Here is a 14,498-nt window from a genome sequence, read left to right as displayed (position 1 = left end):
TTCTGTATTGACTGGGGCAATTGTGCTTATGTTCAGCGATGTCTTGCCGAGCTCTACGTGAAAATGTATTGCCTGACCCGCTGAGTTAATCCAGTTTGTTTTGTCTATATTCAGTTTAAACCAGCATTTGCAGTTCCTGCCTTCCCATCTCTTTCTTGAATAATGCTCAGAGCACCTGCAAAGAAGCTCTGAATATTGAGCAGAAGTAAAAATATCAGTAAATTTCATCCTTTTCTAAATCTGTACTAAGATTACTGCAGAACTGAGCACCTAGAATATCTCGAACATTCAATGAGCAAATTTCTATTTAAACAGCATTTCTAATTAATTTCATGACACCATCAAGGAGCCAAGTTTAAAAAAAAAGTATAAATTATCTTCATAAGCTGGATTAGCAAAGAGATGGACCTTCAAGCTTGATGGAAAGCACAAATTGGAACTAATTTTGTGTAATACATTTCGCTGTATCAAACTTAAATACTTTTGGGGGATCCTGCATTTTGATGTCACATTTTCCCCTTCAGCCGAATGCCAAAGCACTTCTGAATCGTTCACAGATATGCAAATGCAAAGGATACACTGAATGAAACATTGTTCGGCATGAGCAAAGAGTATTATCTGTTTAAGTATAATTTGGAAATCATCAATGCATGACATAAATCGAATTAATTTTTTTTTAAAGTAGCCACAAATTCCTGTAACCATGCTTAACAATAAAGGTCAGGACAACGCACATTCATTAAATATGTGAAATTTTGGTTCATTTATAAAATTGAAATAAAAGATGTTTGTTCTACAGACTTGCATAATTTCTCCCATATGTGATCACATAATATATAAAAGGACCCTAATTTTAAATAGAACAAAAACATGCGCTTTCTATTCCATACCAGAGTTTAACCAACAACCTCCAAGCTTGTCCCCAACAATGTCAATCCACCCCAGTCAGAATATTAAGTTAACACTAATATGTTGGAAACTCTGGGATGCCGTTTCAATCTGTATAATGAATGGTGAAGGAAGTCATATTCCCAGCACTGTATCTGTATTTAAACATATACTGTAGGACACCATAGAAATATATAAAAATAGGTGCAGGAGTTGACCATTTGGCCCTTCGAGCCAGCACCACCATTCAATATGATCATGGATGATCATCTAAAATCAGTACCCCATGCCTGCTTTTTCCCCCATATCCCTTGATTCCTTTAGCCCTACGAGCTAAATCTAACTCTCTCTAGAAAGAAAATCCAGTGAATTGGCCTCCACTGCCTTCTGAGGCAGAGAATTCCACAGATTCACAACTCTGGGTGAAGACATTTTTCCTCATCTCAGCCCTAAATGGCCGGCACCTTATTCTTGCTGCGACCCCTGGTTCTGGACTCCACCAACATTGGGACCATTTTTCCAGTCCAATCCTTTTTAAGAATTTTATATGGTTCCATACGATACCCTCTCATCCTTCTAAATTCCAGTGACTGCAACCCCAGTCGACACATTCTTTCATCATATATCATCATCTTTATCGCAACATGCCAGTTGGGATAAAAATGGGACCTCATGCATCACCCGTTCATTATTATATAAACTTATGAAAATGGCATGACAGTATGCTATTGTCAATTCTCTCCAACTAACAGCGGAAAAATATCATCTACAGAGCTACCACTATTGCCTTATCTACTGTACAGTCATTGAGAGCCAGGAATTGAAAAAAATTGCAAAAGAGCAACAGGATAACTCCAATCACCAGATTCCCAGACATAATTACACCCCAGCCAACAAATTTCCTCGCAGCAGAGTTATCCAGCGCGGCAAAGAAAAAAAAAAAGAAAGACTACAAAATAATATTTACAGGTATAAATATCCAGGTATTGAACAAAGTGCAATGGAAAGCCTTGTAGACAATGCATCAACAGAGAGTCAAGTCAGAAAAGATTACTTACCTAACGCATCAGCCCACGAAGGATTTTGCAGATTGTCACCACTGGGGATGTGCGCGAGATTGAGGTTTCTCCTTTTCAGTAAGGAACTGCAGTTGGAAACAATTGGGGATATAAAAAGATAGTTGTGATAACACGCTTTTCAATGTATAACCAGCGATAATATCTCTACACGGAAGCACGCCTTGTTCTCACATACAAACTCAGATTATTAAAATGAAGCAGTTAGCAGCAACATTCCAAAACAAGAACTGGCCAATTGTTTTAATTCTGCATTCACTAATCCACCAGTGAGATGCACTTTTCTTTTCATGCAACTGCTCCTATTCTAAATTATGTAAAATTATAGTGAAAGTTGCCTCGGCAAGAATCCACAGCTGTCCCTGGAACAAATAGGGCAGTTAAATTGCTTTGAGAAATATCCCTATCAGCAGAGAGGTTCAAAGTCTCGGCTATAAGTAAGCAACCTCATGGGACTCCACCCATTCTGCACTGATATGTCAGCGCAGACATGGAGCTGGATTTTGCTAAGGTATGGATTGAGTACGTAAAATGGAACTGTTGAATGAACAATCAACACGCCGCGGATGTCGGGCCGTGGTGGTGGAACTGCAGTCGTTTTTAAAAGCAATTTTAAATGCAAACAGTGCACTACGTTATCAACTTTTTCCAGCTTTGAAGCTACTTTGGTTGAGGTGGGTCGCCCCGGCACGGTGCTGTGTGGTGTCATCTACAGACCCCCCAAATACCATAAGGACTTTGTGAGTGACTTTTCTGAGTTTCTAGCTGGGATTATACCCAACTATGACCGTATCCTCTTGGTTGGGGACTTTAATATTCACGTGTGCTGTCCCGATAAACCGTTGACGAAGGACTTTTTAAATCTTATTGATTCTTTTAATTTTGCACAGTGTGTGTCTGGTCCCACACACGAACAGGGACATACATTGGACCTTGTATTATCTTATGGTTTGCCTGTGTTAAACTTGGAGGTCTGTGACAGTGTGTTTTCTGATCACATGCCGGTAATATTTGATGTTGGTTTCTCCAGTGCTGCAGTTAGACCTGTTGCGTCGGCTCGGCGCTGTCGGACCATTAACCCCTGTACTGATGGCCAGTTCTCTGCCGCCTTCAATCAGCTCTGTGCCCCCTCTGCGTCCATTTCCATCGGTACGGAGGAGATTAGTTCTTGGTTCCACTCTTCCTGTAGAACTATTCTCGACTTTGTGGCCCCATTAAAAACTTTGCAGCCCAGAGCTAAACCCGAGCCCTGGTTCTGTGACGCAACTCGTACAGCTCGACGGGAGTGTCGCAGAGCTGAGCGAATGTGGAAGAAGGACAGGCTAGAGGTTTCATCGCAAATCCTAAAGGACAGCTGGCGAAACTACCAAAATACTGTTAAAGAGGCAAAAAGATATTATCTCTCTAATATAATAGTGTCTAAGCGCCACGATCCACGTGCGTTATTCAAAACTATTGATTCTGTTTTAAATGCCCCACAGCCTGTCTGCCTGGAAGCATCGCCCGAATTGTGCAACGACTTCCTGCACTTCTTTATAAACAAGGTTGTTTCTATTAGGGCTCTTATCTCAGCTCCTGCCTCAGACCCACCTGTTCTGGCCCCTTGCCGGGTGGCATTTGATAAGTTTGTTCCCCTGACGCTGTCGGGTCTAGAGGATGTGGTTACCCATATCAAGCCGTCGGGTTCCCCATGTGATGCTGTCCCTCCTCTTCTTTTTAAAGAGGTCTTCTCGAGCATAGGGCATTCGGTCCTCGCCATCATAAACAGTAGCTTATGTTAGCTTTCATTGCAAAAGGATTTGAGTATAGGAGCAGAGAGGTTCTACTGCAGTTGTACAGGGTCTTGGTGAGACCACACCTGGAGTATTGCGTACAGTTTTGGTCTCCAAATCTGAGGAAGGACATTATTGCCATAGAGGGAGTGCAGAGACGGTTCACCAGACTGATTCCTGGGATGTCAGGACTGTCTTATGAAGAAAGACTGGATAGACTTGGTTTATACTCTCTAGAATTTAGAAGATTGAGAGGGGATCTTATAGAAACTTACAAAATTCTTAAGGGGTTGGACAGACTAGATGCAGGAAGATTGTTCCCGATGTTAGGGAAGTCCAGGACAAGGGGTCACAGCTTAAGGATAAAGGGGAAATCCTTTAAAACCGAGATGAGAAGAACTTTTTTCACGCAGAGTGGTGAATCTCTGGAACTCTCTGCCACAGAGGGTAGTTGAGGCCACTTCATTGGCTATATTTAAGAGGGAGTTAGATGTGGCCCTTGTGGCTAAGGGGATCAGGGGGTATGGAGAGAAGGCAGGTACGGGATACTGAGTTGGATGATCAGCCATGATCATATTGAATGGCGGTGCAGGCTCGAAGGGCCGAATGGCCTACTCCTGCACCTAATTTCTATGTTTCTATGTAGTAGCTTGTCTTCTGGGGTTGTCTCCGTAAAATTTAAACATGCTGTAGTGCAGCCATTACTCAAGAAACCTGGCCTTGACCAGACTGTCCTGGCCAATTTTAGGCCAATCTCCAAGCTGCCATTTATCTCGAAAATCATGGAGAAAGTAGTTTATGCCCAGCTGAAACTCTTCCTGGATGAGCACAACATCCGGGAGATCTTTCAGTCTGGTTTCAAGGTTATGCATAGCACATAGTCGGCTTTGCTAAGGGTCTCTAACGACATCCTCCTGGCAAACGACTCCGGTAATTATGTGGTTCTTGTCTTGCTGGACCTATCTGCCGCCTTCGACACTGTGGACCATGGAATATTAATTTCCCAATTACAGCAACAAGTGGGCATCTGTGGCAGTGCCCTGGGATGGTTCAGGTCCTATCTGGCAGATAGAACCATGCGTGTAAGCCTTGGTGGCCTTGAATCCTCCTCTGCTCCCTTGGCATATGGGGTTCCACAGGGCTCAATTTTAGGGCCCTGCTTTTCTCCCTTTATCTACTTCCACTGGGCTCAATTTTAAGAAGGCATGGCATCTCCTTTCACTTTTACGCGGATGATATCCAGTTGTACATGCCACTCAGGAAAGAAGATAATTATTCCCTAAAATCACTTCTGTCTTGTCTTGAGGACATTAAGTCCTGGATGGCCTTAAACTTTCTGGGACTTAACGAAAAAAAGACAGAAGTGATTTTGTTCGGCCCTAATGGCTGCCGTGAACCTCCCTCTGTTGACTTGGGTCCACTTGCAGTGTTCGTAAAGCCAACAGTTTTAAACCTGGGTTTTATGATGGACGGTGATTTTAAATTAGATAAACAAATAGGCGCAGTGGTTAAGTCCAGCTTCTTTCACCTAAGGAAGCTGGCAAAGGTGAAGCCCATTCTCGAGCGGCAGCATTTTGAAACAGTAATTCACGCCTTTATTTCATCTCGGCTGGATTACTGTAACGCGCTCTACTCTGGAGTCTCACGAGCTTCGTTGGCTCGTCTCCAGTTGGTCCAAAATGCTGCCGCTCGCCTTTTAACCGGAACTCGAAAGAGGGAGCACATTACGCCAATTTTGGCCTCCCTTCACTGGCTCCCAGTGCACTTTCGAGTTCATTTTAAAATTATTTTATTTGTTTTTAAATCATTGAATGGCCTCGCCCCGCCTTACCTCTCTGAGCTGCTCCACCTATATGCTCCTACCCGGTGCCTCAGGTCAGCGGATCAGCTGCTCCTTGAGGTACCAAGGTCTAAGCGGAAGCTCAGAGGGGATAGAGCCTTTTCTGTTGCTGCCCCTGCACTCTGGAACACCTTGCCGCTGCAGATCAGACAGGCCCCTTCACTGTCCATCTTTAAATCCTCCCTAAAAACTCACTTTTATTCACTGGCTTTCGACACTGGCTGAGACATTGTTCCTGTTTTAGTGCTTTTAAATGTCTTTTAATTTTTACTGTTTTTATAGTCCTGTCGTCTTAATGGTTTTAGTAGTTTGTAATAACTTTTTGTTGACTTCCCATGTACAGCACTTTGTGGTAACTGATGTTGTCTAAAAGCGCTTTATAAATAAAGTTATTATTATTATTATTAACAATAACTAAAGACGAAAATTTAAGATAACTTTTGGAAGGGGAAATGGAAAAAACTATTTTCACTCCAGTAGTATTTTAATGGCCGCTAAATTGCTCTAATCTGGAGGACCAAATGAATGAAGATGGACTGGAAAGGTAGGGATTTTTTTCATTATCTTAGACACTATGTCCTGATTTATCTCCTTCAGTGCCATGTTTTTTATGACAAGGCTGATAATTCACAGAAAGTTAGTAATTTCAGATGAAACCCAATGTGAAATGCTTATATGAACCTTTCTACTGTGTCTGTGTGTGTGTCTGTGTCTGCCTGTCTGTGTGTGTCTGTGCGTGTGTATCTGTGTGTCTCTGTGCGTGCCTCTGTGATTCAATTTAGTTTATTCACATATATCATAGAAACATAGAAACATAGAAAATAGGTGCAGGAGTAGGCCATTCGGCACTTTGAGCCACTCAATATGATCATGGCTGATCATCCAACTCAGTATCCTGTACCTGCTTTCTCTCCATACCCCGGATCCCTTTAGCCACAAGGGCCACACCTAACTCCCTCTTAAATATAGCCAATGATATCGAGGAACATTGAAAAGCCTTTGTTGTGTTCTAACCAGTCAGCGGAAAGACAATACATGATTATAATCAAGCCATTTACTGTCTATAGACACATGATAAGGGAATAACATTTTGTGCAAGGTAAAGTCCTATCAAAGATTGTCCGAGGGTCACCAATGAGGTAGATAGTCGTTCAGGACTTATCTCTGGTTATGGTAGGATGATTTAGTTGCCTGATAACAGCTGGAAAGAAATTGTCCCTGAATCTGGAGGTATGCGTTTTCACATTTCTATGCCGTTAGTCCATACTAATCTCCATTAATCTCTGTTTCAGTGCTCAAGATGTTCAGATTCAATTTGCAAGAATTTCCCAACAAGTAGTAAAATAAGTGGAAAAGGGCGGATGTAACAAATTATACCAAGGAGTATGATTATCTAAACTGATTGCTATCTCAAACTTGGCATATCTCACTAGGAAAATGTTACATGGACAGTATAGCAATGCAGCAATTAAATGTTTCTGCTCCAGGCTTCCAGCCATCCTAACCCCCAGTACTGTCCATGTGGAGCCTGCATGACAGTGTGGGTGTTCTCCAGGAATATCAGAAATCATCAATAAGTATCAATGACTGAAAAGCAGTGGCCAAGTGCTGGAGTGCCATTTTACAGAGATCACGCTAAATGGCATTTAGGACTAATACTTAAACAGCCTACTCTTAATTCAGAGTAATGTTAAAAAATAATGTGGAGGATTGTGTTGTGGAGGAAGTCTTCAGATGTGAAAACTGTGATAGTTTAGAAAAGTTGAACTGTTCAATTCACCAAACTGCACATGGCAAGTTGGTGACAAAGAAAAATGCATAGAGTCAATAGGGATACCACAAAAGATTGTAAAGTGCTGGAGCAATGCAGCAGGTCAGGCAGCATCTCTGGAAAACATGGGTGGTTGATGTTTTGGGTGGTGACCCATTTTTTGGACTTGGGGGGGGGGGGGGGGGGGGGGGGGGGGGGGGTTAGAGCTAGCGGAATGTCAAATTGTCAGCAGTCAAAATTCCATTGCCTTTTGATCAGACAACCTCTACCCACCACTTCAACATCATCCAGCAAACTGCAGAGGGGAACTTGATAAGTGCCTGAGTGTCAGAGGGCAGAATTAGAAGGGAGTAAGCAAACTTGGGGGAAAAAAAGATAGTTTAGTTCTTTTAATTGCTTTTTCTATATTTTACAATGGTTGAGTGTTCTACGTTGAAACTTGCTCAGATCATTTACAGGGAGATTGTTCACATTGTTGGAGGGGATGACAGATATGAAATAAGGAAAATAGAGCCACACAACAAAAAGCGTTTTTACAAAGCATGTGCTTAGTATATGGAATGCACTGCATATATTAAAACAACAACAAAACTATCCTGTTTCCAGCTTTGCTTTCCCCTTCTGATTCTGCCCTCTGAATCTCAACCGCCTACCAAACTGAGGCGGAGGCAGGTTCTCATAGTCACAGAGCCATGGGGTCATACAGCATGGAAACAGGCGCTTTGGCTCAACTCGTTCATGCCAACCAAGATGCCCCATACAATCTGGTCCAACCTGCCTGCACTTGGCTCACATTCCTCCAAACCTTTCTATCCATGTGTCTTTAAATGCATCTGCCTTTATAGTACCTGCCTCAACTCTTCCTCTGGAAGCTCATTCCACATACCCAGTGAAAATGTTGCCGCTCAGGTTCCTATTAAATCAATTCCCCTCTCACCTTAATCCTTTTCCCTCTGTTTTTTTTAATTTTCTTCCTCTGTGCATTCCCTCATGATTCTATACACTTCGCGAAGATCACCCCTCAGCCTCCTGTATTCCAAGGAATAAAGTCCTAGCTTGTAAAACCTCTCCCTATAGCTCAGGCCCACGAGGCCTGGCGACATCCTCGTACATCCCCTCTCCACTCTTTCCAGTTTAATGTTCTATTGTGGGTTTAGTTAAAGTGAGGAAAAATCTGCAGCTATGAAGAAGGAACTGGGATTGCAATTAGTGAGTTAGTGGTTGGGAGTCAATGCATCATGCACAATGGATCGATGCAGCATGCAGCATGTATAATGGATCGATGCAGCATGTATAATGGATCGATGCAGCATGCAGCATGTATAATGGATCGATGCAGCATGCAGCATGTATAATGGATCGATGCAGCATGCAGCATGTATAATGGATCGATGCAGCATGTATAATGGATCGATGCAGCATGTATAATGGATCGATGCAGCATGCAGCATGTATAATGGATCGATGCAGCATGCAGCATGTATAATGGCAGCATGTATAATGGATCGATGCAGCATGCATAATTAAGGGACAGAAGTTTAGGGGTAATATGAGGGGGAACTTCTGTACTCAGAGAGTGGTAGCGGTGTGGAATGGGCTTCCAGTGGAAGTGGTGGAGGCAGGTTCGTTGGTATCATTTAAAAATAAATTGGATAGGCATATGGATGAGAAGGGAATGGAGGGTTATGGTATGAGTGCAGGCAGGTGGGACTAAGGGAAAAAAAGTTGTTCGGCACGGACTTGTAGGGCCGAGATGGCCTGTTTCCGTGCTGTAATTGTTATATGGTTATATGATGCAGCATGTATAATGGAACGATGCAGCATGCAACATGCACAATGGATCGAATGGCTTATTTCTTCACTGTAACAATTCTATGAGACAAGAAGTCAGGCCGAGAAAAATGGAAGTAGAAGTGACAGCACATGCAAAGCAAACAGGCAATGGCTTGGGAGGGACTACAGAAGAGATCCCAAGTTTATGTTGTAAAATAAGAGGAAAGGGGCGGAAGTAACAGAAAGGAGCATAATTATCTGAACTGATTATTATCTGTGGTACTTGATATATCTCACTATGAAAGTGTTACTTGTGCTAACAAGAGTTCAGCATTAGGCCAACTCTATTTCTCAGATGATATGCATGCCCAACTCTCCAACCAAGTCTGTTCCTGAGCACACTTCTGTTCACATTGTTCTGTCACATTGTCACTCATAGAATCATGAAACATTAGGAGCCCAGCTAATGCTGCAGCTCCAGTTGACCAGCCAACTTCAGATAGACTATTCTGGTACAGGACTTCTCCTGCCTGCTATCTTTTGGGAACTTTGAATCTGCCTCAAATGAAAGCTGAGATAGACACCAAATGCTAGAGTAATTCAACGGGACAGGCATCATCTCTGGAGAGAAGGAATGGGTGACATTTTGGGTTGAGCCCCTTCATCAGACTGAGAGCCAGGGGGGAAGGGAGACACAGAGATAAGGACGGGTAAAGTGTGTGAAAACAAAACATCAAAAGAGATGAAAAATCAAGGAAAATGTAGAAAAACATAACTAGAATAATAAACACAAAAATAAACTTGTAACAGCATCAGCCAAAATTATGGAGAGCATCAATTGGAGAAATCAGAGATTATCAGCTTTAAAGGAGATATGAAGTTTATTTCAGCAAGTAATCTCAATGAATGGTAAACATGAATAGAAAACCATAAAACTGGGAATTTGAATTTTATCTACAGAATGGGCCACAAACTGTGCAACCTACACTATTATTTTGCTGATAGGTTTTACACCAAAATGAACATAAAAACATGAAGTTCTTGTACTTATCCAATAAAATAGACAGGAAAGTTTAGTTTAGAGCGACATAGGTGAACTTTTTAAATAGATCATGCATAATTACTGTTAAGCTGCTCAGCAACAAATAATATATATTTTTTTATGTGTGGAGTTTCCTTCCTTCAGAATTTAATTAGCATTAGAGATTAAACATTTTTTTTGACTTTCCCCACTCTCCCCCTCTCGGCATCTCCACCCCTCTAGGCAAGTTCTGTTCCTTCTCCTCTTAGCACAAACTGGAGGCTTTAGTGCTCCAGAAGATGAACAGTGTAACAAAAGGGATGAATTAATTTCAGTCTGTAACTAGTTGATAGAGCAGGATAGTACAGAGTAAGAGAGAGGGAGATTCACCCCAGGTTTTCGCAGCTTTCAATGATCCCTCAAAACAAAGGTCAAACTCAGCTACAATTTTATCTATTCCCAAAGCAACCACATGGTTGACCACCGGGTGGCGCCAGCAATAGTTGCCTCACCAACAATCTGTCTGTCCCTTCCTTCTTTGTTGATTTAATAGTATGTGTTAAATGTATGTTTTTAGTGTTCTTTGGCTTGTTTTATGTGGGGGGTGGGGGTTGGGAGAAACTTTCTCTACTTACCTACCTCGATGGAGATGTGATTTTTTTCTGTGTCATATCTCTGTCCGCACAGCGGCTTAACATTGTGGAGTTGGCAGCCTCTGCCGGAGACCGACTTTGGGAGCTCCAACCGCAGGTGCTTGTGGACTTAACATCGTGGAGCTGGCGGTCTCTGTGGGGAATCGACCTTGGAGCTCCAACATCGTGGAGCTCACGGTCTCTGGTTAGAGACCGACTTCGGGAGCTCCAAGCCACAGGAGCTTCGATCACCCCGATGCGGGGGCTTCGGCCGCTGGCTGCGGGTGCTTCGATTGCCCTGACGGATGGTTTGACTGCCTCGACCACGGGAGAATACAGAGGGAGAAGATTGGACTATACTGCCTCTCATCACAGTGAGAAATGTGGGGAAACTGCTGTGGTGGATGTTTATATTAACTTTTATGTCATTGTGTATCTTGATGCTTTTGTTTTTAGTATGGCTGTATGGTGATTTACATATAACTGTACCTTAATTGGTTGCATGCAGAATGTACAGGAGGGTGGCTAAAAAACTGATCATCAAAAAGGAAGACAACAGAGAGAAACGACACAGCACATAACATTATTATCAACATAATTTACAATGGTTAACAAAAATTACAGCAGGATCGTGATCAGCTGGGCAAGTGGGCTGAGGTATGGTTAATTGAGTTCTATGGTGCTTTATTGTCACATGTGCAAAACACAGTAAAATTCCTTTTCGTTTAAGAAGGAACTGCAGATGCTGGAAAATCGAAGGTAGACTAAAATGCTGGAGAATCTCAGCAGGTGAGGCAGCATCCATGGAGCGAAGGAAATAGGCAACATTTCAGGTCGAGACCCTTCTTCAGACTCTCAAATTCCTTTTGCAGTCGCCAGGTTTGGCCTCGCTTCAAAAGTCCAGACCAAAAGATAGGTCATACGGAGCAGCGCCCAATCCAGATGAGTCCCAGGCGGGTATATCTAATGAGCTGCCAGAGGAGGTTGCTCAGACAGCTACTATTGCAACATTTAAAATACATTTGGATAGGTACATGGATAGAAAAGTTTTAGAGAGATATGGACCAAAACGCGGCCAGTAAGCCGAGAATAGATGGAATGTCTTGGTCGGTATAGGCAAGTTGGGCAAACGCCTGTTTCCATGCTGTATGACTCTTATAATGTGCCATCAAAAAAGAGAAAAACAAAAGATATTCCAAAGCAAGAAAAAAAAAAGAAAATATCAAGTATGATATAGACAACGTGTTAAATACATCTCCCTCCTAGTGTGCCTTGGATTAAAGAAACATCAGAGGCTGGCAATTCAGAAATATGCAGGGGGAAAAAATGAGAGCTATTGGAAGAACTCAGTGGGTCAACCAGCATCTGTGGAGGGAAATGGACAGATGACATTGAGTCAAGAGTCTCTATCTGGGCTGATGCAAAGGGTCTCAGTCTAGAGTGCAGGTCTTGGCCCAAAAGATTGACTGTCCATTTCCTTCCATACATGCTGTCTGACTTGCTGAGTTCTTTCAACAGCTTTTTCTTTCTGCTAAGCGATAGTTTGGTGGAAACCAAATTACAATTTACTTTATTGCAAAACCCACGCAAATGTTCTAACTTTACATTCCTCATCTTACCCACATGAAAGGATATATCAGACATTTGTCACACCATGCATTTGTGCTGGTCGGAAATTCACACACACACCATGTACCCAAACAGGCAATGCACAATGTTGACAGAAAGGTTCACTCTCTTGGCAGCTGGTAGGCCTGTCATGCCTTTGCTCTTTGTAACAAGTCAAATGTTGGAGGAAGTGTGAAACCAAAGTTTCAAACATATAAAGAGGATGCATATTTATATATAGACCATGAGACATCTAGTTCTTCAATTTCACTGCACTATTGGAAACGTGTGCCGAATCTCCAGGATCTCAACCACTAAATAAACAAGGTATACACTCCTTCTTAAAAATAGAAAATGCTGGAAGCATTCAAGACAAGGAATATCCATGATAAGAGAAAGAATGAGCATTTTCCGGTTCCAGCAAAGGATCTTCAACCCAAAGTATTAACTTGGTTTCCCTTCACAAAGATGCTGCATGACCCGCAGCCTGGCTGCTTCCAGCAATTCCTATTCTTGTTGCACATCTCCAGTTTCAGCATTTTTTCCGTTGATTTTTGTAAACTATCCCACCCCTCAGTTAATCCCCATAAACTACAAGAAAATCAGTTGCGAAAGTTTAACATCTACATTGTGTCCCTAACAAAAGGATTTGGGTTGTGGGGGAGTGGTCGGGGGATGAAGAAATGGTTACTTTTACTGCCATAGCCTAATTAAATTCTTGCCTCATTCAAATTCTGTAATCGGAGAATATATTACCAAGATCAGTTATCAAAGTGGGAACTGATAGATTGTAAAGAACAGTAACATGAAAGGTATCGGAACATTTGCCATTTCAGTAAAATCATGGTGATTCATTGAAATTCAGAAGATTCTGACAGGTCTTCATGGGGTAGAAAAGAATGATGTTTCCATGACTCAGTAATCAGCCTCAATAAAAACTGGCCCTTCAATAACACTCTTCATTGTAGGCATATTAAGTGCAGATGAGAAGCCAGTAAAAGTTCATAGAAAGTAGTGAAACTCTGTAATTCTCTATCCAAGCAATCACTGCATTAATGCAAGACAGAAATTGATAAACTTAACGGATTTAATGCACAAAACTGACAGCAAGATCAAAGGCATTAATCGTGACTTTATTGCATGGAGGGGCTAAATGATTTATTCCTGTTTCTATTTCTTATGTTTGTCAGGGATGGAGAGATTCGGCAGAGAAGACAAGGTTGCATAGATATTGTGGGCTGAAAGTCCAATGCATGTGCTATTTGGTCCTAGGATTTCTACGATTATGTTCGCAAATGTATGGAGTGACATATGTGTTCACTTTTCTACTCCCTTCTGACCTTCCTGTGATTATTCTTCACCCAGAGTCCAACCATTATAGGCTGACCAGCTTGCTCAAAGATGAATCAGAAACTCCTATTACCCTATAAAAGGAGTGATGGGACTTTTTTGAAGAGGATCCAGGAGACATTGTCGAGTGATTTTGCAGATAAGACTATGAGGAAACAGAGAGCACTGGACTTAATCTGTACTGAATGGAGCCACGCAAATGGTTGGAGTATCTGGGGGAAGGGCATCTCAGAGATTAAATCTACATCACAGATTCAGATGTGCTGTATATTAGTTTAGTTTAGTTAAGAGAATCAGCATGAAAACAGCTGCACAGGAGAGAATCTAGAGGAAAGGCACCAGGATACTGCCTAGGATGGAGCATTTCATGCACAAGGAGAAACTCCTGCACCCATGCAGAACTCATGGACTTCATCAACTTCACCACCAATTTCCATCCTGCACTCAAATTTACTTGGACCATCTCCGACACCTCCCTCCACATTTTTGATCTCACAGTCTCCATCACAGGAAATAAACTATCCACTAACATTTATTACAAACCCACCGACTCCCACAACTATCTTCACTACAATCCTTCCCATCCTGCTTCTTGCAAAGACTCTATCCCCTACTCCCAATTCCTCCGTCTACGACACATCTGCACCCAAGATGAGGTGTTCCATACCAGGACATCAGATATGTCCTCATCCTTTAGGGAACGGGGGTCCCCCTCTCCCATCATAGATGAGTCCCTCACTTGTGTCCTCTCGGTACCCTGCAGCTTT

The 14,498-nt window shown here is 42.3% G+C and overlaps 1 protein-coding gene across 1 annotated transcript in view; it reads right to left on the bottom strand.

Moving 5' to 3' along the window:
- The window catches only part of arap2 (ArfGAP with RhoGAP domain, ankyrin repeat and PH domain 2), a 349,086-nt gene that overhangs the window by 258,408 nt on the left and 76,180 nt on the right, over positions 1 to 14,498 (bottom strand). Inside the window, 1 exon segment of the mRNA XM_055637821.1 lies at positions 1,947 to 2,032. Coding sequence (XP_055493796.1) covers positions 1,947 to 2,032 — 86 coding nt within the window.

This window comes from Leucoraja erinacea, chromosome 1 (genome assembly GCF_028641065.1).
Source record: "Leucoraja erinacea ecotype New England chromosome 1, Leri_hhj_1, whole genome shotgun sequence".
In the NCBI taxonomy this organism is placed as follows: Eukaryota; Metazoa; Chordata; class Chondrichthyes; order Rajiformes; family Rajidae; genus Leucoraja; species Leucoraja erinaceus.
The sequence above is the reverse complement of the archived record's forward strand: the minus strand, read 5'-3'. Positions and strand labels throughout refer to the sequence as shown.